Consider the following 22,880-nt stretch of genomic DNA (forward strand, 5'->3'; position numbering starts at 1 on the left):
CTTTTAAAAAAAAAATTGCGGGTATCCTCCAAAGCCGTTGTCTCAAACAGTGCGGCTTATCTAGAAATTGCGAAGAAGCCATTGTCCTGCACAACGGCTTTCATATTTTATTGCAGGCTTGATCTAAGAGCAATGGAAACAAAAGTAATCTTCAAACTAAAAATTTGATCCTTGAGAACTTCTCTTTCAATAATTGTCATCGAGAAATCAAAAATTACACTAAAGACACCTCTAAGCGGAATCAAACACGGGAAACTTGACAAATAGATAAACAAAAATACAATTCTATCAAATATCTAAGTCCGTTTATATGCTCCTAAGAATTTGACTTGACATCGGGACGTAGCCTCGACACACTCATATAAAGCTCGGTAAAACTTATTTTTGGCCAAGTGCGTATAATTACTAAGAGAGCCACATGCCATTAGAATGAGCTTCTCCAAAACCTTGGCACTTCTTAGCAACAACGTCACAAGATTCAACATTTCTTCGCCAAATTGATTGAAAAGCGTACCCGTATGCAACTCGATGCGCTTCACATGCTCAACGGGCACAAATACAGCTTCTTGATTCCAAACCATCTTGTTAGGGTTAATAACACGTAACACAAAAACATCTAATTTTGGACAATGTACCATTAAACCTATCGCTTTAAATATTTCAGGCGAACACATAGTTAATTGAAGACGAGTCAAGTTAGGAAAGATAAAAGTCCTCTTAAATATAAGATTACGGCCGAGATTTGTCGAACATACTCGGAGTTCAAGCGACTTGACGTTCGAGATCTTATCTAACATCGGCATTGATAATATGGACTTAGAAGAATAATCCAATTTCTCCAATATTGGAGCATCGATGACAACGTCATGGATATCCGGCCCTTCTAGGGTTATACATAATCGCTTTAATTTCTTGCTTGTAAGCGATACCAAACGATACTTAGGCTCGTTAACAGACAAAAACAAGTATTCGAGCGACGGGCAACAACTTAATAGCGCTTTCAAAGATCGATAATTAATCGAATATAGAATAAGTTTCTTGAGGTTTGGAAGATTAATGTAACGAGGAGCATTCAAAGCGATATGAGGACACAAATTCAGTTCAAGTGATACCAGCGAATGCATTCGAAAAATGCTTATTGGGTACACGTGATCATCAGATCGATAGCGACAAAACTTATTAGCCGTGAAGTGTTGGATGTTATAAGTACTTAATCGACGAGCCCATGCATCAATGATAGGCCAGCAACGAGGTTCGTCATAGTGATCAGTGTGAAGATTGAGACAAAAGGTATTGATAAGGGGTGGAATGAATACGGTGAAGAAGTTATCAAGAGCGGTCCAAAACTCGTAAATATTGTAGGTAGGTTTGAGTATTTGTTTGATGATGAATTTTGTAGTGGAAACAGTAATGACCGCTTCACGAGGGAGACCAAGGCGGGAGAAAAGGTCGAAGATGATGTCGTCGGGAAGCGAGCTCCATAGATGGTGTTGTCGATTATCGACTGATAAGGTTTCGGTCGGCATTGAATTTGTTTGCAAAGAATTAAGTTGTTCCTTCGGTTGAGTATGTAAGCAATGGCGCTTAATCGCTTATGGCAGGGTATTTAAGGTTGGTTTTATGGTAAGCTAGGAAATTTAAGAAGTATTAGGATTTACTAACTAGTTTAGAATTCAAACAATCAATTATGGTTAGGCTCACTCCAAACTTTGTTATTTAATAATATGGAGTTCGGTTTTAGGAAAAGAATAGGAGTTGTCTTATTTTCCTTATTCTATCTGGATTCTATTATAGTGGTACCGAGGTCTCGACTCTATTATAGTGGTATGGTACCAAGGTTTAGCGGTTACAGAATCTTATCTTTATTAATTCAGAAGACAATGCTGAATGGAGAATGCGCCACATCATTTTTACAACTTTTTTTTTTTGGAAATTCAGGTTATGGTGGGTCCCGTTGGTGTGCAAAGAATTTATTTCTTCAAATCGTTTGCCAATACAACCATGCGACAATTTTCGTCTTAAAAAAAATTTATGAAATAATTACATACAATCGGAAAAATGAAATTAATAGCATATAATCGGAATGAATTACAAATTGGAATAAATGAATAAATTACATATAATCGGAATGAATTACATAATTATTAATAAAATTACATAATTAATAATAAAATTATATAATTACGAGAATAAATTACATTTAATTACGGGAATGAATTACATATAATGGGAATATATTACAGAAATTAATGAAATTAATTATTACAAACAATGTGAATAAATTAAATAACTTAAATAATTTTTAAAACTAGATAGTACGATGTTGTTGAGCGCTTAGTGAGAGATCTATGTGCCGAATATGGTAAAACTCTTACTGATGTTAATCCGTCTGTAATTGGAAATGAACATTCACCCGGTAGTTGTGGTTTTAACGCATCCTATTTACGTGGAGAATGTTCATTTCCAGTTAGATCACTGATCTACATTAAACATGTAGATCATTGATATAGAACTATTAGATAATTACAATAGAATTGTGAAAATAAAATATTCATCAAAAAACATTCATACCGTCCTAAATACAAACCCGTGCAATTTTGCACGGGTTTAAAACTAGTTTAGTGTTACAAGGGAAGACCAATAGTAATATGGAAGTATACTTTTATGAGAAAAGTTTTAAATTTATTAGGAAAAAAAAAGTTATTATTTGGCATGACTTTTAACATTACAACAACTTTTAATTCTGTTTTTTCAAACTTCACATATTTTCAGTCTAGTTTAATTCATTTCAATATGTTTTTTGTTATTCATTATAAGTTGAATTCAGATAATTTTAATTTTGAGAAGGGTCTTACCTAAATGGATAATTGTCATTGACAACTAAACTTTTGCTTATGATAAAATTGTGCTTGTGATAATAATTACTCTGTCACACTTTTTGGATTCATCATAACATTAATTGAAAATATATGAGATATATTTAGTTCAATTATTGAATATGAATAACAAGAGAGAGTATATATAAGAAATGACTAATCAATGGCACAAATAAGATCATACATCCTGTTGTACAGGAAGCATGGTACATCAGGCCCATATAATATATATTAACTATCTATAGCCCAATAGAAATTAAAACAAAAAAAAATCTATTTATCATCAACAGCTTTAAACCCTTCTTTCTTGAACTCTCTGTTGAACGACACTCATAACAAACCTCCCTTTCCCCTAATTTTAATTCTAAAATGGTTGAAGGGAAGCAATTGGCAACATCATCGAGGAGAAAAAATGCATCGAACAATGTTTCGGTGACTGAGAAGCAATTTACATCGGTATCAAGAAGAAAAAATGCATCGAACAGTACTACTTTGAGGTAAACTTCAACCCCAATCATAACCCTAATTTTGTGATTTATGTCTATTATCGAATTTCGTTTATTTCCTATTTAATTCCAATATTTTGCGTTTTTACGATTTGATTTTGTTCGAAACCTAATTTTGTTATTTCAGTTCCCAGACTATTTGATCATTTGCCTGTTATTTTTTTTATTAGATTATAAATCATAATAACACCCATCATACTTAATTCATCACACGATAAACAATCCCTCAAGTCGAAACAGAAACAGTCGAATAAAACACCCCATGTTTTGTGAAAACAAAGTATTACGAGCAGCACCCGTTCTTCACCATTTTCGTACCACCTTTCTGTGACGTCTTAAATGGTGAACTTCATTAGGATGACAAAACTCATGATTATGAATCATATCATGTCGTACACACTCATATTTACCATCAATAATTTTAAAATACACCATTGCCTTACAATGAGTCCTCCGATCCAACTTTGTATACTTTTTACCCACAACTCCCTTCTTGGCCTTAGTACCCTGTTTACAACAATAAAACTCTCTCCCAATAACATCACCTTTGATAATTTTCCTCAAATTAGAAATTCCGGTACCAAAGCACTTAATAAATGAATATCTACGATAAGCTTCATAAGCATCGTTCTCTGAATCAACTTTAAGTCCAATCAATTCTGATTGTTCAGCTTCAACCCATGCATCTTTGGTACCTAGAAGCATATCAAATACACATTCAACCCATGCTACAAATATTAAACCAGATTTGCTAAAAATAATACGAGAACACAATTTAAGCGCTTAAAAATACGAGCTATTACTAAAAGAACGGAAGCTTTAAAATACCATCACTTACGAATACGAGCTATTGTAACCAAGAATACGAGCTAATGTAAAAAAAATACGAGAACACGAGCTAATTGAAACACTTCTCGAGCTTAAAATACTATGATTTTGACCCTAATTTACAGGTGCTTGAAAAGCTTAATTAGTAAGGATAAGGCAGACAAATTCTTCCGATGGTTGATTTGCTAAGAAAATGACCTTTGTTTTATGATCAAGTTGAGTTCAAAGAATCAACGTTTGAGCAATTATTTAAGTCTCAGCCAAGTTAGTTAAGTTAGTTAAGTTGGATAATTACCGAGTTTCTGATGTTTAATTAAAGTGTAGTATAGATTGGGTTAGTAATAATATATTCCTGATTTACACGTCGAATTATCGATGCAAGCTGATTAGATGGAGAATACGAGCTTTTATAAATAGAACACGAGCTAAAAATACAAGCACATAAGAATACGAGCTATTGTAATACGAATACGAGCTAATGTTAAATAATGCGAGAACACAAACTAAACGCTTAAAAATACGAGCTTTTATAAATAGAACACGAGCTTAAAATACAAGCACATAAGAATACGAGCTATTGTAATAAAAATACGAGCTAAGGTTAAAATAATACGAGAACACAAATTAAGCGGTTAAAATTATGAGCTTTTATAAATAGAACACGAGCTTAAAATACAAGCACATAAGAATACAAGCTATCGTAATAAGAATACGAGCTAATGTTAAAATAATACGAGAACACGAGCTAATTGAGACACTTATCGAGCTTAACGTATTAAACCAGGCTTGTAAGACGCTAAAGTTTGATAACATATTAATCGCTTAAAAATACGAGCTATTACTAAAAGTACACGAGCTTAAAAAAACAAGCACATAAGAATACGACTTACTAAGATAAGAATACGAGCTATTGTAAAAACAATACAAGAACACAAATTAATCGCTTAAAAATACGAGCTTTTATACAAAGAATACGAGCTTAAAAATTTACCTTGACAGGGAGACGTAATGTCTATTTGTCTTTCCAACACCATTGAATCAGAGGTACATGTTTCAGTTTCCATTAAAGTTCCACGCTCCTTCGGAGTTCCATGTTCCATTGATGACGATACAATTGAAGTTTCATCCGCCATCGAAGCTTCATCCGCCATTGATGATAAAAATTTATTAAATCCTTACCGATTTTGATTGAAGGAAGAGAGATATAATGGTTGATATAACAATTTTAGGGAGAAGATCATTTACTGGAGATGAGGAAAGATGGGGAGGAGTTAGAAAATTGTGGAAGCAGTTAGAGAAAGAAGGGGATTACGATTACGTTGCTCTTGCTTCTTTTTTTTTGTTTTGTCAAAAGTAATTGAAAAGTACTAAATTACCCTTGGATGTACAATAGCATTGTACATCCTGTGGTATAGTCTTGGAACTGAATCAATAGTTATATACCTTAATAGACTCACCAGTTTATGGACTATACAACTGGATATACAATAGCATTGTACATCCAAAGTTATTTTAGTCTTCCTCAACTACTTTTATATGCTAACCCTAAAACAAAGACTACGTAATTCAATTCAACTCATCTTCTCTCTCTAACTGCTTCTATATTTTGATCTCCATCTTCTCCATTATGTAGTTAACTAATCTTCTCCTTGTAAATTATTTTAGCAACTATTATATCTCCCATTCTTCAATCAGAATCAATATGAATTTAATTGATTTTTACCATCACGGTGAGAGAAGCTTCAACGGCAGATGAAACATCAAAAGGTATCATCATCAATGGAAAAAAAAAAACTTTGAAGGAGCATGAAATAATCAATAGAGTTTTTATCGGGATTTAGATTATATAAATAATGGAATCTCATCTTACAAATATGTTTGAATTAGGTCGTGTTTTTTTAAAATTATATTTCCTATAAATTTAAGCTCGAATTCTTTTCATAATAACTCATATTCTTTTCTTAATAACTCGTATTCTTTTCATACATTACAATTTAGTTCAAACTCGCGTTCTTTTTATAATAACTCACATTCTTCTCATAATAGCTCGTATTCTTATTAACTCATTTTTTTTTAAAAAAAATAGCTCGTATTCTTCATGTGCGTACAATTTATGAGTTCATAGACATTTAGTTATGAAATACGATAACATCTGAAACATTATATGGTCGTGTTTTTTTGAAAGCACATTACATAAAATTTAACTCGAATTCTTTTTATAATAACTCATACTCTTTTCTTAATAACTCGTATCTTTTCCATACATTACAATTTAGTTCAAGCTCGTGTTCTTTTCAAAGTAGCTCGTATTCTTCTCATAATAGCTCGTATTTTTTTTAACTTGAATTTTTAAGCTCGTGTTTTTTTTTGTATATAATAATAACTCGTATTATTCATGTGCGTACTATTTACGAGTTTATAGACATTGAAATATTATATAAGATCAAATTTGGAGGAAAGAGGGACTTTTACTAAAGAGAAAACTACAGTATGTTAAGTTTTACGTTGTGGAAGTAAAAATTTTAATTTTTTTTAATGGGCTATAGATTGTTAATCATGTATTATATGGGCCTGATGTACAATACTTTTGTACAACATGATGTATAATCCTATTAAACTAATACTTTAATTAATTAGTCTTATTATAAACGCCTAAAGTAAAATATGGGTCTACAAATTCACATAAAACAATGAAAGTGTTACTCCCTCCAATTCGCTATAATGTTCCCTATTTCCCAAAACGGATTATTCAAGTAATGTTCCCCTTTCCTTTTTTAGTAACTTTTTTCTCTTATTTTATTCATTTCTCTCTCCTATAATCAAACCCCACACAACTTTTTTATTCCTATTTTATTACTTTTCTTAATGTTTTGGCCCCACAACTCATTATTTAACTCCTATTAATTCATCTCTTTCTCCTAACATCAACCCCACCAATGTCCTTTATTCATTTTTAATAGTATTTCTTAAGTATCGTGCCAAAAGCAAATGGGAACAATATAACGAATTGGAGGGAGTATTTTGATTTCAACTACGGAGTACGTCATTATCGCTACGCATATAAACGACACACGCAGGATTTTAAATAGTCAAGCTCCCAAAAAGTGAAATTGATGTGATCTTATGATCTTATCTCAAACTACAATGCTTTTCCATTACATTTTAAATCAAGACATCAGACATGGTATATATTATTCATGATAAATTTTTATTTCGTCTTAAACTTAAAAGGGGTTAAATATAATCATGTGGGATCAATATGACAAAAGCAAGATATAATGAAAAAGGTAAAAGATTTGTTCTATATGCTCATGTGAGTTAACATTTAAAAATGTTAACAATGTCTTAAACAAGACTAGCTGATTATTCATATCTTCTTCTTTCATAAGTCTTTTTGCTAATAGTGACAAGATTAATGACCACCAAGTATGTATATATGATTGTATGAAGCATCTCAAAACGAAGAGACAAATAATAATAATAATAATAATAATAATAATAATAGGTGTTTTTTTAACTCACTCCCTACGTGAGTCTTTTCATTTCATTTCATTTCATTTTCGTAGATGTTATAGCTAAAGACTATTTTAATTAAAACATATATATGAAAATGAAACGAACAGAAAATGTCATTTGTTACAAACTCCAACCATTGAAAATTTTATGTTTACCCCTCTGTGAATACCGTATATCTCCCTGAATAAAGTCATGTCTTAAATTTAAAATGTGTCAAATACCAATACAAATTGTAAATGGGATAAGTTTTTTTGTCATTCCTAATGCATTTTTTTTTTACCTTATCTAACCATTTGACATGTTTCTGGATGAAGAGAATGAATTTGTCCTCCAAAGCTCCAAATCTACATAGTATAAAAGCCAGGTTTTTTCTTGGCTTCTGATTGGCTGTTGAGTTTCTACATGCGGGCCCTCCCATGTTTTATATTCTATTTAATTATTCTCTCTTCCCAACCCAATTCATATTCATATTCCTTTTCCTATTTTAGTTACTTATGTTAAAACATAAGTTAAAATATGACAATTACATAAAATGTTGCAATTTATGTACACTCAATGGGTCTAACATGTCAAATATCATTAATATAATTCTAATAAAATACGATTATATATTATCTGATATTCAACTCTAATATTTATCAAATATTCGAATCTCCAAATTTGGACTATTTATATTGTCACAGTATTGAACACTTAATCACGCTCGATTATATGTTACACTCAATTATATGTTCATGTATCTAATAATAACGTCTGCTATTACAACCCGTGCATTTTTTGCACGGGAATAAAACTAGTATAGGTGTAGATCAAAAGTCAACTTTCTAATATTAACTACTCACTCTGTCCGAGTGATATATTTACATTTCCTTTATTTTATGAGATGAAAATAAAGTATGTGTAAACATATAACTGGGACGAAAAGAGTTCTTAAAACACACTATTTTTGTTGGTTTCAAGATAAAACGGATTAACATTATTACGATTGTTATTGTCACCCAAACATAGTTTGCACACGATGCTATTATGCTAATAAAGTCATAAAACCATCAAGAAGGTTGGTGAAGTTGAACTCTTGATTGTTTGTCTAAAATTAGGAGGAAAAATTAATGAGAAAACAAAGCTACTTGGACACAAATGAAGGGGAAAAAAGTTGTCCACTTGGCTCGTGTGAAAAGTTGTTCATTGGATACTGCATGTCCAGTTCATAGACTATACATCTTGAGGTAGTACCTCTTATTGTTTGTTTTCTGAGTTTTATTTTAAAGTTTTTGGGTTCTGCTTTAGTATAAAGTTTTTGAGCACATTTACTAAAACATTATACTAAAAAAATATAATATTGCTCAAAAATTATATTTATAAATGGTAATATACTCGAAAAAAATGTGTATATGCTCAAAAACTACAAGGTTTGAGGTACTACCTCAGATGCGTAATCCTTTTTCTCCTGCATGTCTGCGTGTGACAACTTTGCCATAGGAGTTTTTATATACGATTATCTTAAAATAAAAGAGCTTGTGAGCCATAAATTAAATAAAGTGTTTTATATCACACGTTTTAAAAGATCATCCTCTATAATGCTTGCAAAAAATAAGATATTGTGTTATTCGTAGAGACTTAACAGATTCGAAATATGTTTTAACTTAGTGGTTATATTGGCACCGATGTAGGGTATAATAAGTGAAAGGTTTGAATTTCCTCCTAATGTAAGTAGTGCTTATGTGTCTTCTTTAACATCAAATACAAAGACTTATTTGTGACAGTTGAAAATGTATGAATGCTCTTTTGTTATTGTTTTTTACACACATTATAGAATAAATGTTCTTACAAAATACAGTTAGTCTTGCTTATGACGGGCTAATCCCGTCACACTTAAGACCTCTCACAAAAAGGGAGGGGGGACAAGATGGGGCACCCCCCATGTGCTTCTCACTCACCTCTCAATGGATATTTTGTGAGAGGAAACGGTATCCGTCACAAGGTTGTAACGGATATCGCCCGTCTTCAATGAGATTTTGTGTACAAAATAAGACAATCCAGATATCTAGCCTATAAGAGAATTTGTTACTTTCTCCATTTTATTGAATTGTTTATGTTTTTCAAAATTTTCAACACATAATTTAAAAACCGTGAATAATTCAATGGAAAATTCACGTGGTACTCTTTAACTTTGCCACTTTTCACATGGTATCCAATATTTTAAGTTTGTGTACACGGCACCCTTTACATTTCATTTTCATGCACAATATGCCCTTTTTGTCGCTACAAAAACTTTCAATTGCGCGTAACTCCTACATCAAAATTCGGAATCGGTCTTTTTTTGTCCTAAAATAATTTTCTTTTCATAATCTACGATTTGAGATAAAAAAATTGTCGACGGGCATTTTATAGGGTTTTATTTTTCCGACAACCTTAAATCAACCGTAATTTCGATCTTAAATTTATGAATGACCGTTTTTCGTTTTATAAAATTATAGATCTCGAAAAGATAATCAAGTTTGAAAAAAAAATTGTTCAATTCCGATTTCCGGTCTATGGTTTATGCTCAATTGAAGATTTTAAGAACGATAAAAAGGACACGTCATACTTGAAAATCAAAGCTTAAGGGTACCCTGTGCACAAACTTAAAAAGTTAGATACCACGTACAAAATGGCGAAGTTTAGGGATACCACGTGAATTTTCCGATAATTCAATAAAACAAAGAAAGTATATAATATGCACTATTAGGGAAGTATATCGTAATATTAACTAATATCGTAATCTTAGGCCGAGTTTGTTAAGTCATATATTCCGTTTGATTTGGCCCTCCCTATTCTAAGGGCGTTGTAAACTATTTAAGCTAAAGGCTTCCTAATATCAATAACACAATTACGATTTCCAAAACATCTCGTAATCTCGTATCATGGTATCGAGCAGCCAGGTTTCTCACAAAAAAATTTCAAACCCTAATTTTTCCTTCACGTTTTCTCCTTTCTCGTCATGACAGGCGAAACTCTCGACACCTCCTCAGGCAACAAAAATGGCTCGTCTGAGTTTAAAATCGATCCCCTTTCTCCTTTTTATCTCGGATCTCATGACATTCCGGGAATTAAAATCTCAAACGTCATGCTTACAAGTAATAATTACGAAGATTGGAGTCGCTCCATCCAAATGTCTCTTAAATCTCGTCGCAAATTTGGCTTTTGTGACGGTATCGTACCCAAACCAACCGAACCTAAGCTGCTTGAACAATGGGAGGTAGTAAATTGCACCATCGTTCAATGGCTTCGACATACCATCGATGAATCCGTTCTGACCAGTGTCCCATACGTTGAAGACGCGGCTACACTGTGGAAGGAACTCGAGGAGCGATTTGCGGTGGTTGATGGCACGACAATTCATGCCCTTAAATCTGATCTCGACAACTGTAAACAGCAAAAAGGTATGTCAATTACCGAATATTATGGTAAATTAAAAACTTTATGGGATGCTTTAGCGATTTACGAACCGCCCTTTGCGTGCAAGTGTGGTCGATGTCACTGTGACATCTCTACTAAAGCCCTCCAACGACTTGACAATGAGAGACTCCATCAATTTTTTATGGGTCTCGACCATAGCCTATACGGTACCCGCCGCAATCAACAAATTCAACTTGACCCGCTTCCCTCCTTGAACCGCGGCTATCATGCTGCCCTTCAGGCAGAACGTCTTCTTCTGTCTGCTCCGTCACACTCCGACACACCAGACATTGTTGCCTATGCGGTCCCTAGTGCATCACGCACTCCCGCTGAATGGAAGGCAATTCGAGAGGCTGAGAAAGTCGAGCGCCGGAAGTTGTTTTGTTCCCACTGCAATGTGAATGGGCATGAATTCGCTTCCTGTTTTATTCGACTGAACAAATTTCCGGACTGGTGGGGGTCACGCCCTCGCACACTTGCTGATTTGCACAAGAAACGGGGTGTTGGGTCTGCATCTGGGGTGGCGGGTTCAACCACGGGGTCCTCTGTCCACGCCAATTACCTATTTGTCGGAGCTAATGTGCCTTCTTCTACTCACTCCGTCTTCTCGTCTGAACGGTTAAGCGGTATGTTTTCTACTTGGATTATCGATACAGGTGCTTCTAACCATGTCACAGGCGATTTGAGTTGTTTTACGGAGCAATGTGATATTCCTACGAGACCCGTTGGCCTTACTAATGGGCAGCAGGTCTTGGCCTCTCTTATGGGTACGGTGCGACTCACGAGTGGGATTGTGCTCCGTCGGGTTTTATTTGTTCCTAGCCTTACTTGCAGCTTAATTTCCGTCTCTCAATTAACGACCGATAATGATTATTTATTACAATTTGCTAAAGACTCTTGTCTTATACAGGACCGTTCCTCGAGGACGATGATTGGAGTCGGTGAGTTGCGGGATGGACTTTACTTTCTTCGCTCGGATGACAGGCTCTCGGTTCATAAGGTGGGCTCGGAGGGTTCAGCTGCTTTATGGCATCGTCGCCTTGGCCACCCGGCTGAGAAAGTGGTTCAATTTATACCTTCCCTTCGTAATTTTAGTTCAAATAAAAGCTTGGTGTGCGATGTGTGCCATCTCGCTAAACAACATCGCAATTCTTTTGATTTAAGTGACAATATTGCTACGGATATTTTTGATTTAATTCACTGCGACTTATGGGCCGGGTCCTTATCATATTTCGTCGTCTTGCGGTGCCAAATATTTTCTCACTATTGTTGATGACCGTTCTTGGTCTGTGTGGGTTTATTTACTTATAGATAAGACTGAGGTTACTGAGATGTTTATGAGCTTCTTATCTATGATACAAAAGCAATTCTCTAAGCAGGTTAAGATGGTGCGCAGCGACAACGGGAATGAATTTAATTGTATGGCTGCTTATTTTTTTCAAAATGGTATTCATTTTCAAAAGTCTTGTGTGTGTACACCGCAACAGAATGGACGCGTCGAGCGTAAACACCGTCACATTTTAAATGTCGCACGGGCCCTTCGTTCCAAGGTAACCTTCCTAAAAAACTTTGGAGTGAATGCATACTTACTACTGCTTATCTCATTAATCGTACGCCCTATGCTTTACTTGGGCATAAAACGCCATTTGAGGTTCTTTTGGGGGTCGCTCCTTTTTATAATAACTTGCGCGTTTTTGGTTGCCTTTGTTTTGTCCATAATCAAAAGACTAACGGTGATAAATTTGAGCCACGAAGTCGAAAATGTTTGTTTCTTGGTTACCCACATAATACAAAAAGATGGAAGGTTTACGACCTTGTGACGGACACATTTTTTGTCTCTCGCGATGTCATTTTTTATGAGGATTCTTTTCCTCTAGCTGCTCCTGACCCTACACCGCCTGGGCCTCTTGCCCCGACATCTTTCGATTTTGATGATGACATATCCCACCACATGGGTGAAGGGGGGGGGGGGGTCTGCTACTTCGACCATTGACACACCCACAGGTGCTCCTGAAACCGTGGCCAGCGGTGCTCCTGAAACCGTGGCCAGCGGTGCTTCTGAAACCGTGCCAAAGCCCTCCACCGAGACCGAGCCTGCTCAGCCTAGCACGGATCAGCTTAGCACGGGTCGTAATCCTATGGCTACCGATATGGGTCGTGGTCAACGTGCTAAGTTTCCTAATTCGAGGTTGCGTGGTTATGTTCTCGATACAACTAAAAGTCCATCCCAGCCTAGCTCATCAACTCCCTCGTCATCGGACTCAGGTACTCCTTATTCTTTAGCCAATTACGTTAATTGTGATAAATTCTCGTCGCGCCATATCCATTTCCTTGCAGCTATAAGTAGGTAGCACCAAAACGGACACGGACACGGGACACGGACACGACACGGACACGTGACACGGCATCCGTTGAAATTTAGGACACGGGACACGTTATCTAAATTTAATAAAATATATATTTTATAACTATAAACTTTCGATTTTATTTTTATAAAAGTATTTGATATTAAATTTAAATAAGTGAAGCTAAAACTTACCCTTGATTATAACTCATTTTCATTTACCATCCAAACGAATCTTTTAATGAATATCTTTCGATAGCTCATTTCATGCGTAAAGAACATCATTCACCCCAAATGATATCCAAATGTCATGGACACGCGTCGGACACGGCCGAAATACCATGGACACGCGTCAGACACGTGCCCGAATAAATGTAGAAAGTTAGACACGGCTTTATAGGTGTCTGACACGTTTTGACGTGTGTCCGAGGAGTGTCGGTGTCTGACACGGTGTCGGACACGAGACGGCTGATTAGGAGAAGTGTCCGTGCTACCTAGGCTATAACTACAGGTGTTGAACCAACTTCCTTTAAAGTAGCTGTTCGGGATGATAATTGGTGCCAGGCAATGCAAAATGAAATTACGACTCTCGGAAATAATGGCACCTGGGAGTTGACTGACCTTCCTTCTGATAAAAAGGCTCTTGGTTGTCGTTGGGTCTATAAAATTAAGTATAAGTCGGATGGTTCCATTGAACGCTATAAAGCCCGTTTAGTTGTTTTTGGCAATCATCAGGTGGAGGGGCTGGATTATGGTGAGACCTTTGCTCCGATTGTCAAAATGGTAACCATTCGCACCTTTCTCGCTGTGACTGCCGTAAAGAAATGGGAACTTCATCAAATGGATGTCCATAATGCATTTCTTCATGGCGATCTAGCAGAAGAAGTTAATATGAAACTACCTCCGGGATTTAAAAATGGAAAAGATGGTCAGGTTTGTCGTTTAAAAAAATCTCTTTATGGTCTCCGTCAGGCTCCTCGGTGCTGGTTTGCCAAGCTTGCGGGTGCCCTTCGTGATTATGGTTTTCGTCAGTCTTACTCTGATTACTCTTTGTTCACTTATTCAGTCAATGAGGTACGTTTACATGTCCTTGTGTATGTAGACGATCTCGTTATAGCTGGTAATGACTCTCAGGTTGTTGCATCATTCAAAACATACTTGAGTACTTGCTTTCATATGAAGGACTTGGGTACCTTGAAGTATTTTCTCGGTCTAGAGGTAGCTCGGAGTAGCGAAGGTATTTTTCTTAATCAGCGTAAATACGCTCTTGATATTATATCCGAGACTGGTTTATTGAGGGCTAAGCCGGCTATTACCCCGCTCGAACAACATCATCAGTTGCGTACGGATAACGGTTCTCTCCTTGATGACCCAGAACGTTATCGTCGTCTTGTCGGTCGTCTCGTTTACCTGGTCGTTACTCGTCCGGATTTGTCTTTTGTTGTTCATATTCTCTCCTAGTTCTTGAAGGAGCCACGGCATGCCCATATGGAGGCCGCTTTGCGAGTCGTTCGTTATCTTAAGGGCAGTCCGGGTCAAGGAATTCTCTTACGCTCGGATAGTGACTTAACTATCTCTGGGTGGTGTGATTCTGATTACGCTGGGTGTCCTTTGACTCGACGTTCAGTCTCGGGCTGGTTCGTCTTCCTTGGGCAGTCACCGGTTTCCTGGAAGACGAAAAAGCAACATACAGTCTCCCTTTCATCTGCTGAAGCCGAATATCGATCCATGACTGCTATTGTTTGTGAGCTCAAATGGCTCAAAGGTTTGCTTCAAAGTTTAGATGTTTCCTTCTCTTGTCCTATACAGTTATATTGTGACAGTCAATCCGCTATTCATCTCGCCCAAAATCCTGTGTTCCATGAGCGCACGAAGCATATTGAGGTTGATTGTCACTTTGTCCGTGATGCCATCACGGAGGGACTTATAGTACCGGCTCATGTCCCGACGACTGAGCAGCTGGCTGACATCTTTACGAAGGCATTGGGTGTTCAACCGTTCCAATATCTTCTTCGCAAGTTGGGCGTTTTAGACCTCCACACTCCAACTTGAGGGGGGGGGGGGGTTGTATTAGGGAAGTATATCGTAATATTAACTAATATCGTAATCTTAGGCCGAGTTTGTTAAGTCATATATTCCGTTTGATTTGGTCCTCCCTATTCTAAGGGCTTTGTAAACTATTTAAGCTAAAGGCTTCCTAATATCAATAACACAATTACGATTTCCAAAACATCTCGTATCATACACAACGATCTTTTTACACACTAATTTTCAACTACTGTTTCTTTTAAGCACATAATTAAAATCAAGGATTCATTTGATCCATGTCCATGAGAATGGAGTAAAATTCAACGAGTAATTACCCATTGAACACACTGAACGAGTGAATTTACGCATTGTAAATTGTAATCGACAATAGACATTGCGATGCCCATAGTGATAAATTGGAATAAAGGTCAGAAGACTTTCAAATCATTTACTCCCCCACGTATACAAAGCCCATTATAAATGAAGAAGATGAAACATCCCCCCTAGAAAAGGAATGTCTCTATTGTACAAGTATGCTTTTCGTTCAAAATGGAAACAGTCAAATGTGATTTCCCCACAGTTAGGCAGCTCTCATAGAATATGACCCTTCAATACACCCCATTCTCTCTTTTTGCTTCACATTTCATTCTATTCCTCCCTATTTTGGACCACCATTGTCACAATTCCTCTTTTATACGATTGTAGCATAGTACTAAATACATATTTACGATATCATCATTACGACGTTATACAAAGGTTGCTTCAACTTCGCATACTCATCCATCGGTCTGCCATGTACATAACAACGACGTAATGGAAATTGCCAACTAACAAATCCTAACAAATAACAGTCGGCCTTTGTTAGAACGGCAGTATTTGTCTTAAGATAACACTTGCATTTATAAGACAAACATTTTGTTAGTGCTTAGGCATCCCTTTGGACCATCATTTTCACAATTCCCCCTTTATAAATTACATATTTACAATGTCATCATTACGTCATAGAAAGGTTGCTTCAAGTTGGCATACTCATCTGTTTGCCATGTACAAAACAACGACGTAGTGGAAATCGCCAACAAATACTCTCTTCTATTCAATATAAACTTACCTATTTCCTTTTTTGGTAAGTGTTTATGTGGTCCAAATTTAATTATATGGTGGGGTAGTGTATTTGTGTGGTCCAAATTTATTTATATGGTGGGTAGTGTGTTTCCTTAATTTTTGTGTTAAAATGAAAGGGAAAGTTTATTATAAATAGAAGGGAGTAAATCCTAACGAGCCTAACAAATAAAGTCCTTCTAGAGGCTGGGACGAAGCTAGATTTAAATTCTGAGAATCTGAGATAGACACATCAATCATAACAACGACGTAGTGGAATTTGCTAATAAACAAATAACAAATCCTAACAAATAAAGGCTGTCTAGAGGCAGGGAGTCAGGGACGAAGCTAAGTAGAAATTCTACCTAGAGTCAAAACATCAATCGTATCTAACATGACTACATTTCTTATCCATGGTTATTTTTATTGTTGCAAAAAATCTTATCGCGTATACTTTTTTTCTCAAAAAACTCGTCCGAGCCCTGGCCTGACTAGCCTAGGCTTAGCTTCACCCCCCTAGGCCCTAGCCATCACTAGTGGCGTTTGAGTCAACTGTATAAGCAAAGCGTCTTGCTTGTGACGGGCTAATCTCGTCACAAGCTGAAGACCTCTCACAAAAAGGGAGAGGGGACAAGGTGGGGCACCCCCATGTGCTTCCCCACTCACCTCTCATGGGTATTTTGTGAGAGGAAATAGTATCCGTCATCGCCATCTTCAATGAGATTTTGTGATAAGGAATACAAGTAAATACTACATAGATGGATTAGTATTTAGTTGGTAAAAACTCTTGTACAACGGACAATATTATTTACGCATTTACAAACACGCATATTTTTTACGCATATTCGTATTTAACTTAAAACGGGTAACACATAGACAAGCTAAAAGCAGAATGTTTAAACATTAACAAAAAAAAACTCGTCATATCTATGCAAGTAGGATGCTATATAATACCGTTTTAATTTTAAGACGGAATGAACATACAGAAAGCCATAAAGGTAGCTTACTCACCCAAATTGAATACACAGTAAAACTCATCGATCGAGCCTACAGTCCTACACAATAGAGGAGAGCAGTGCTAGGTGTATAGTCTGTGACTCTGTGTGTACTTTAATGGAGAAGTAGAGACTAGAGAGTAGGTTCTGATAAACCAAAGGAAAAAGAATTACCAAACACAGTAAATCCCAAAACAGATACTTACCACTCTGCACTAAAAGGAATTAACTTCTGGAGAATTAAAGTCATCCAGATCCTGACTACTTTTTTCCTTAATTTATGCTGACATCTCCTACCAGTATAATTTAAATTTTGTGTATTTTTATGAATTTTGATGCAAGAGCATGCAGTTAAAAAAAAAAAAAAAAAAGTAATTGCATGGGTAAACTTACAACTGGCCAGCTGTTTACCTCGCATGCATCGAGGCGATTACTCACTTTTGTCGATGGTGAAAACTCCGGTTTACACAGAAGAAAAGGTGTCGGTAAGATACAACGGTTGTAAATATGGCACTTTTTCGGAATTACTAACTTCAAACATTTTACCTTTAGAAAAAAAAACATTGCCCCAATTTTCGGAATGTCACAATCGCTTTTTTCTAAATTGCATAAAAATAAGTCAGAACAGCACAAAAAAACTGTGAACTAATTTTTCACAAGTGGTTTTATCCTACCACATTTTGACCGTTATGGCGGAAATTCAAATCGGCTACAGCGAACACAAGGAAAATGGAGTTTCGACAAGAGTTCTATCACCACTAATAAAACGCAAATCCAGAACAAAAATCATAAGTTTGGCTTGTCTCCTTTTTACATAGGTAATTAGGAAAATAAAATCAGACCAGAATACACATTATCTGCTCAATCTTCAGTATTTTGTAGTTTCAGCAGGCAAAAACTTTAAAACTAGGTTAATTAAACACAATAAACCCTCTACTCGAATAAGCAACCAGCTTTCAGCTTCTCTTCTTCACTTTGATCCATTCTCGACCATCAGCTTGTCTTTCTTACCAACACCTGCAAATCACAACACATTTCGGTTTCTCAATAACAAATCCTGCTAGTGTCCTTTTTTCGACGTTCTGTTTTCTTTTTCTACTTCTCATTCAATATTTAAATTGTAGCATGTCTGTTGTCATCACAAAATCTACGAATTAACCATATTTAACTCAGTAATCGTGCATAGAACACGGTTCAGAAGGGTCTACTTTCATCTGTTGCAACAATTATCTTCTACTCCTAATTAGTCTTTGAGTAAGATTAGACGAATTAACAAAAGCAAAACTTACGGCGCAGTGTAGGGAGGTCAGAAGTCTTCAAAACCCGTAGCCTCTTAACAGTTGATACAAACATCCTGTATAAAAACAAAGTAGTTTACGTCACATTTCGACTTATTCAGTATTGCTGACTCATAATTGACGAAGTACGATTATTCTACTAATTAAAACTACAAAATTAAGATACTGTTAAGCTACTAAACAAAAACACAACTCTCTGCAATTGTCAAAAGTTTTTGCTTTAAATTATGGGCGCTTGTTGATTAATTAAGACAATCCCGACAAAGATTAGAAGCATAACATACCATTTTCATCGGGTATTGCGTAATGCTTGACAAAACAACAAAACAAAGACAAAAATAATGCTTTATTATTGTCAACTAGGTAGGAATCCTAATCTGATTTTCCAACAACTATTCCAGATTAGATTATAGCTTTCTTTTCTTAAGACGGAAAAGTTACGAGTTTTTTATAGCCGGATTTTAAAAAGGTAAAGAATGAATAAGATGCTTACTGCCATGGGACATCTCCAACCAACATCCTGTCTCCTTCATTATCCTCATAAACGAGAGTATATTCCCCGGTTCCATCTAACAATCCAGTAATCGGCTTCTGCTCATTGTTCTGCTTGTTCTCCATCCCACCAGCAGACGAAGAGACTTGTAGCGCTGAATAGATGAATAATCGCAATATGAACTAATATGTGGCATACAACAAAACGTAAAAGTACAAAATCGACCAGACACGAAAATATGATGGTACCTGTAAGAAGACCTCTAAAAAGCGTGTCGATGGCAGACGAGAGGCTGTCATAGCAGTTATAAGCATTCAGATCGACTTTCCTACCAATAGGGACACCATCCATATTAATCTTGACAAAGAGACCCTTGTTCGAGTTTTCAGCAGCAGGTCGTTTCTCATTCGCAGGCTTGGTTGGGATCACAGTCTGTGGTTCAGCACTCGATTTACCAGAGCTAGAGCTTGCTAGGTTCTTCCTAAACGATCGAATTGGAGGCCAACCCACAACTGGTGTAGGAGCAGCTCTACAATTATTACCCACCCACATCAATTAGAAGCAAAAACACAAATTATTTATCATCAAAGATGCATAGATACCCAGTAAGACTGTAATATCAATATGTAAATTTTACTGCCAGGTTAAACTACAAGAAACATGTAGAAATCAACCCATAACTAGAATTGGGGCAGCACTACAATTACTCCCACTATCGATAACAAGATCAGAAGACGACTAAATTAACATCGAAGATTCAATATAGATACCCATAAAGGCCATATTCACATTTTTACATGGTAAGATTAATTGCAAGTTAATCCCTTCGTCCCGGTCAATTGTTGTCTTTTGGTTTTGACACAAAGCCCAAGGAAAGAGGAGGCGGCCAATTAACAAATGACAAGTGAAACTAATTGAAGGCAAATGATCAAATTGTTCATCAAGTTCACGCTTAAATTAGGAAGGACAACAAATGAGTCAGACACCTCAAAATGGAAAAGGACAACAAATGACCGTCCTAAGTGTAAAACGGGTCAAGGAGGTATGAATTGATTGATAAACCCTTAAACATACCAAAGAAGTACAGTATACTACTGTACAACTACAACAAAATGTAAGAAACATCCAAATTTAATACAGTACAAAATCAATAATACTTGTGATCTGGAGAAAACAATTCAACTGATGCTTGCAAGGATAATGAAAGGACAACAGACAGAAACAAGAGAAATCAAATCAATCAAACAAATCCTAAAATTGCCAAGACATGAACACAAGATAACAAAATTCTTCATGGAACACAACAATATTTGGAATAATCAAGAAAACTTCAGATATCTACCCTGGTACAGTATTTACTATTCTACCAACTACCCAACAATTCATTACATGTTTTACAATTTATGCGAGAGAGGGTGGTACCGAGACTCGGAATCAAACAACACCACCATGAAATTCCAACAAGGATCCACTACATGTAATACATCAATAAATACATGAATTAAATGCACAAACACAAATTCATACTTGACCCGTTTTAATTGTAAAATGGATATATCCGTCTTAAGGCAGACGGACCGGACCGGGACAAAAATAAGACAAAGAGCATCAAAGTTGACTGTAACTCTGTAAAAAAGTACGGAGTACTACCTTTTCTGAGAGATGGTAGACTGTGACTGTACTCTAACACCACCACCACCATTGTTGTTAAGGTAATTTAGAGAGAGAAGTGAATCTTGTTTCTTTCTCTCTCTAACTTGTTTGTTTTGCCAATCTTCTTCACAAGGTAAACCTAACTTCAATTCAAGCTTCTTTTCATCACATGAAGATGGATTATGATCATAAAAACACTCATTTTCTCTTTTGTTCATCATTAAATCAAGTAATTTTGGACTAATTTCACCCATTTCAGAATTACCCAGATGATGATTTTCGCTAATTTTGCTTCAGAATCCCAGAAATTACCTGAAATTCACAAAAAATAATTATTACAGTAATTATATAAAAATACAACAATATCGACAACAACAACAACAACGACACCCCAGTGTGTTAACGTAACGTAAGCGGTCGAATGTACGCAACCTTACCTAAAGTGTTGTTAACCAAAACTCAAAATACAAAGAATAAAACCAACATAATGTAATCATGAAACCCACATGTTTTTAACTACCAAAAACACAGATAATTCCTAGAAATATAATATTAATGTTTTATAAGAATTAATGTTGAAAAAATTAGTAAAATTCCAAGTTATATAAACACAAAAATTTAATGTAAGACCCACTAAAGGAATAAAAAATTAAAAATATACCCCATTAAATTAATGAAACTACCAACCTTTGCTTTTTGTTGTGAAAAAAAATGATTGAAATTTTTATGAGCTTCTTTTTTTTGCTGCAAGCATGCTTAAGTGGGTCTATATATCAACTTTTTTGCAATTGAGATTAATGATTAGATAAATTAAAAGGATGTATATTAATATTTTAATAATAATAATTTTAATAATAAAAATAAGGGAATTTATTTTTGATTTTATTACAAATGTTGGAAGAAAAAACGGAGAAAATGTTGGAGGGTGTGTGAGAGATGAAAAGAAAAGCAAAGCGTGCTGTGCTGACCTTCTTTGTTATGAAGCACAAGACACTATAAATATCCTTTTGGTTTTAGAGAGAGGGGAAAAAAAGTAGAGGGAGATAATAAAGTTGCACAAACCCCTCTATGACGGTAATATCTCTCTTAAATTTAAAGCGGGAAATTATACGTACTCAGCTATAGATTAATATAAAATTTGTAGATCTGGTAAAAGGGTCAATCGAGTCGAGTTCAGGTCAATTCGGGTTTGAGTTATTCGGGTTTACAAGAATTCAGGTCGGGCTGGGTCATTTTAGAATAGTTCCTTTTAAGTTATTTGAGGGTAACAATCAACTTCCGATAATAAATATTTGGGCCGAGTTTGTTAAGCTTTGTTCAATTGTTCAATTCTTGTTTCGGTTCATATGCAAGTCTCTAATTCGGGTGTTGGTTCAATTTTGTCAAGTTTATATACAAAAGAGAGTGTATTTAACCCGTTTACATATTACATATTACGAGTGACGGGACTTTTAAGTTGGGCGGATAAATAAATATATTACCGGAGAAATAAAATAAAGTACAAAAAAAAAATAAGGAAGAAGATTCTTTACCAATTGGAATTGGAGTCATTTCAACAGATCAGAGGTCACTTACTAGTCTAGTAGTAGGAGTGGTGGGGACTTAAATTTCTGTTTTCAGCATGAGTTACTTAAGTGAGGTAGGTGGTTACAAATTAAAGCGAGCAAGGGGATTACCAGGGGCGGGGCGGATGTCGTTTTGTTTAGAAGCGATTAAATGCGGCTTTGGATTAGATATAGATACGTGTTTAGTTTTTATTGATTTTATACTTGAAATAAGTAGATTAGCATATTTTGGACAATTTGAT

At 35.7% G+C, this 22,880-nt stretch overlaps 4 protein-coding genes across 5 annotated transcripts; 1 reads left to right on the plus strand and 3 right to left on the minus strand.

The window, feature by feature from the left end:
- Nucleotides 1-296: 296 nt before the first annotated feature.
- LOC141612895 (putative F-box/FBD/LRR-repeat protein At5g25850) lies at nt 297-1,526 on the minus strand. Its single transcript, XM_074431643.1, has one exon. The coding sequence runs from the start codon at nt 1,524-1,526 to the stop codon at nt 297-299; it is 1,230 nt and encodes a 409-aa protein (XP_074287744.1).
- Nucleotides 1,527-2,438: 912 nt separating this feature from the next.
- LOC141612896 (uncharacterized) lies at nt 2,439-5,542 on the minus strand. The gene is made up of 4 exons (XM_074431644.1): nt 5,202-5,542; nt 3,793-4,077; nt 3,218-3,312; nt 2,439-2,480 (listed from the first exon to the last, which is right to left on the minus strand). The coding sequence occupies exons 1-4, from the start codon at nt 5,359-5,361 to the stop codon at nt 2,439-2,441; spliced, it is 582 nt and encodes a 193-aa protein (XP_074287745.1). The 5' UTR covers nt 5,362-5,542.
- Nucleotides 5,543-10,706: 5,164 nt separating this feature from the next.
- LOC141612897 (uncharacterized) lies at nt 10,707-14,969 on the plus strand. The gene is made up of 4 exons (XM_074431645.1): nt 10,707-11,936; nt 12,075-12,249; nt 13,169-13,429; nt 14,020-14,969. Exons 1-4 carry the CDS (start codon nt 10,707-10,709, stop codon nt 14,967-14,969), a joined length of 2,616 nt encoding a protein of 871 aa, XP_074287746.1.
- Nucleotides 14,970-18,364: 3,395 nt separating this feature from the next.
- Nucleotides 18,365-22,078, minus strand: LOC141610944 (auxin-responsive protein IAA18-like). 2 transcript variants are annotated; one of them, XM_074429262.1, is made up of 6 exons: nt 21,761-22,078; nt 21,071-21,385; nt 19,669-19,949; nt 19,421-19,574; nt 18,919-18,983; nt 18,365-18,646 (listed from the first exon to the last, which is right to left on the minus strand). In XM_074429262.1, exons 2-6 carry the CDS (start codon nt 21,325-21,327, stop codon nt 18,600-18,602), a joined length of 804 nt encoding a protein of 267 aa, XP_074285363.1. In that variant the 5' UTR covers nt 21,328-21,385; nt 21,761-22,078; the 3' UTR covers nt 18,365-18,599. The 2 variants fall into 2 exon arrangements, with proteins under 2 accessions (XP_074285363.1, XP_074285364.1); XM_074429263.1 differs by lacking the exon at nt 21,761-22,078 and adding an exon at nt 21,511-21,716.
- Nucleotides 22,079-22,880: the final 802 nt, after the last annotated feature.

The sequence above is a fragment of the Silene latifolia genome, chromosome 11 (genome assembly GCF_048544455.1).
Source record: "Silene latifolia isolate original U9 population chromosome 11, ASM4854445v1, whole genome shotgun sequence".
Lineage (NCBI taxonomy): Eukaryota > Viridiplantae > Streptophyta > Magnoliopsida > Caryophyllales > Caryophyllaceae > Silene > Silene latifolia.

What these genes read in the sequence shown, in the direction of transcription:
- LOC141612895 (XM_074431643.1), bottom strand. Translation starts at nt 1,526, where the DNA reads ATGCCGACCGAAACCTTATCAGTCGATAATCGACAACACCATCTATGG.
- LOC141612896 (XM_074431644.1), bottom strand. Translation starts at nt 5,361, where the DNA reads ATGGCGGATGAAGCTTCGATGGCGGATGAAACTTCAATTGTATCGTCA. An exon ending in GTATTTTAAAATTATTGATG is followed by an intron (nt 3,313 to 3,792) that starts GTAAATATGAGT and finishes ATTGCTTCTCAG; the next exon opens with TCACCGAAACATTGTTCGAT. An exon ending in TAAAATTAGGGGAAAGGGAG is followed by an intron (nt 2,481 to 3,217) that starts GTTTGTTATGAG and finishes TGTTTAATGTAG; the next exon opens with ATCAGTGATCTAACTGGAAA.
- LOC141612897 (XM_074431645.1), top strand. Translation starts at nt 10,707, where the DNA reads ATGACAGGCGAAACTCTCGACACCTCCTCAGGCAACAAAAATGGCTCG. An exon ending in TGGCCTCTCTTATGGGTACG is followed by an intron (nt 11,937 to 12,074) that starts GTGCGACTCACG and finishes TGTCTTATACAG; the next exon opens with GACCGTTCCTCGAGGACGAT. An exon ending in TCCCTCGTCATCGGACTCAG is followed by an intron (nt 13,430 to 14,019) that starts GTACTCCTTATT and finishes CTATAACTACAG; the next exon opens with GTGTTGAACCAACTTCCTTT.
- LOC141610944 (XM_074429262.1), bottom strand. Translation starts at nt 21,327, where the DNA reads ATGGGTGAAATTAGTCCAAAATTACTTGATTTAATGATGAACAAAAGA. An exon ending in TCTACCATCTCTCAGAAAAG is followed by an intron (nt 19,950 to 21,070) that starts GTAGTACTCCGT and finishes TAATAATTGTAG; the next exon opens with AGCTGCTCCTACACCAGTTG. An exon ending in TGACCTCCCTACACTGCGCC is followed by an intron (nt 18,647 to 18,918) that starts GTAAGTTTTGCT and finishes TGTGATTTGCAG; the next exon opens with GTGTTGGTAAGAAAGACAAG.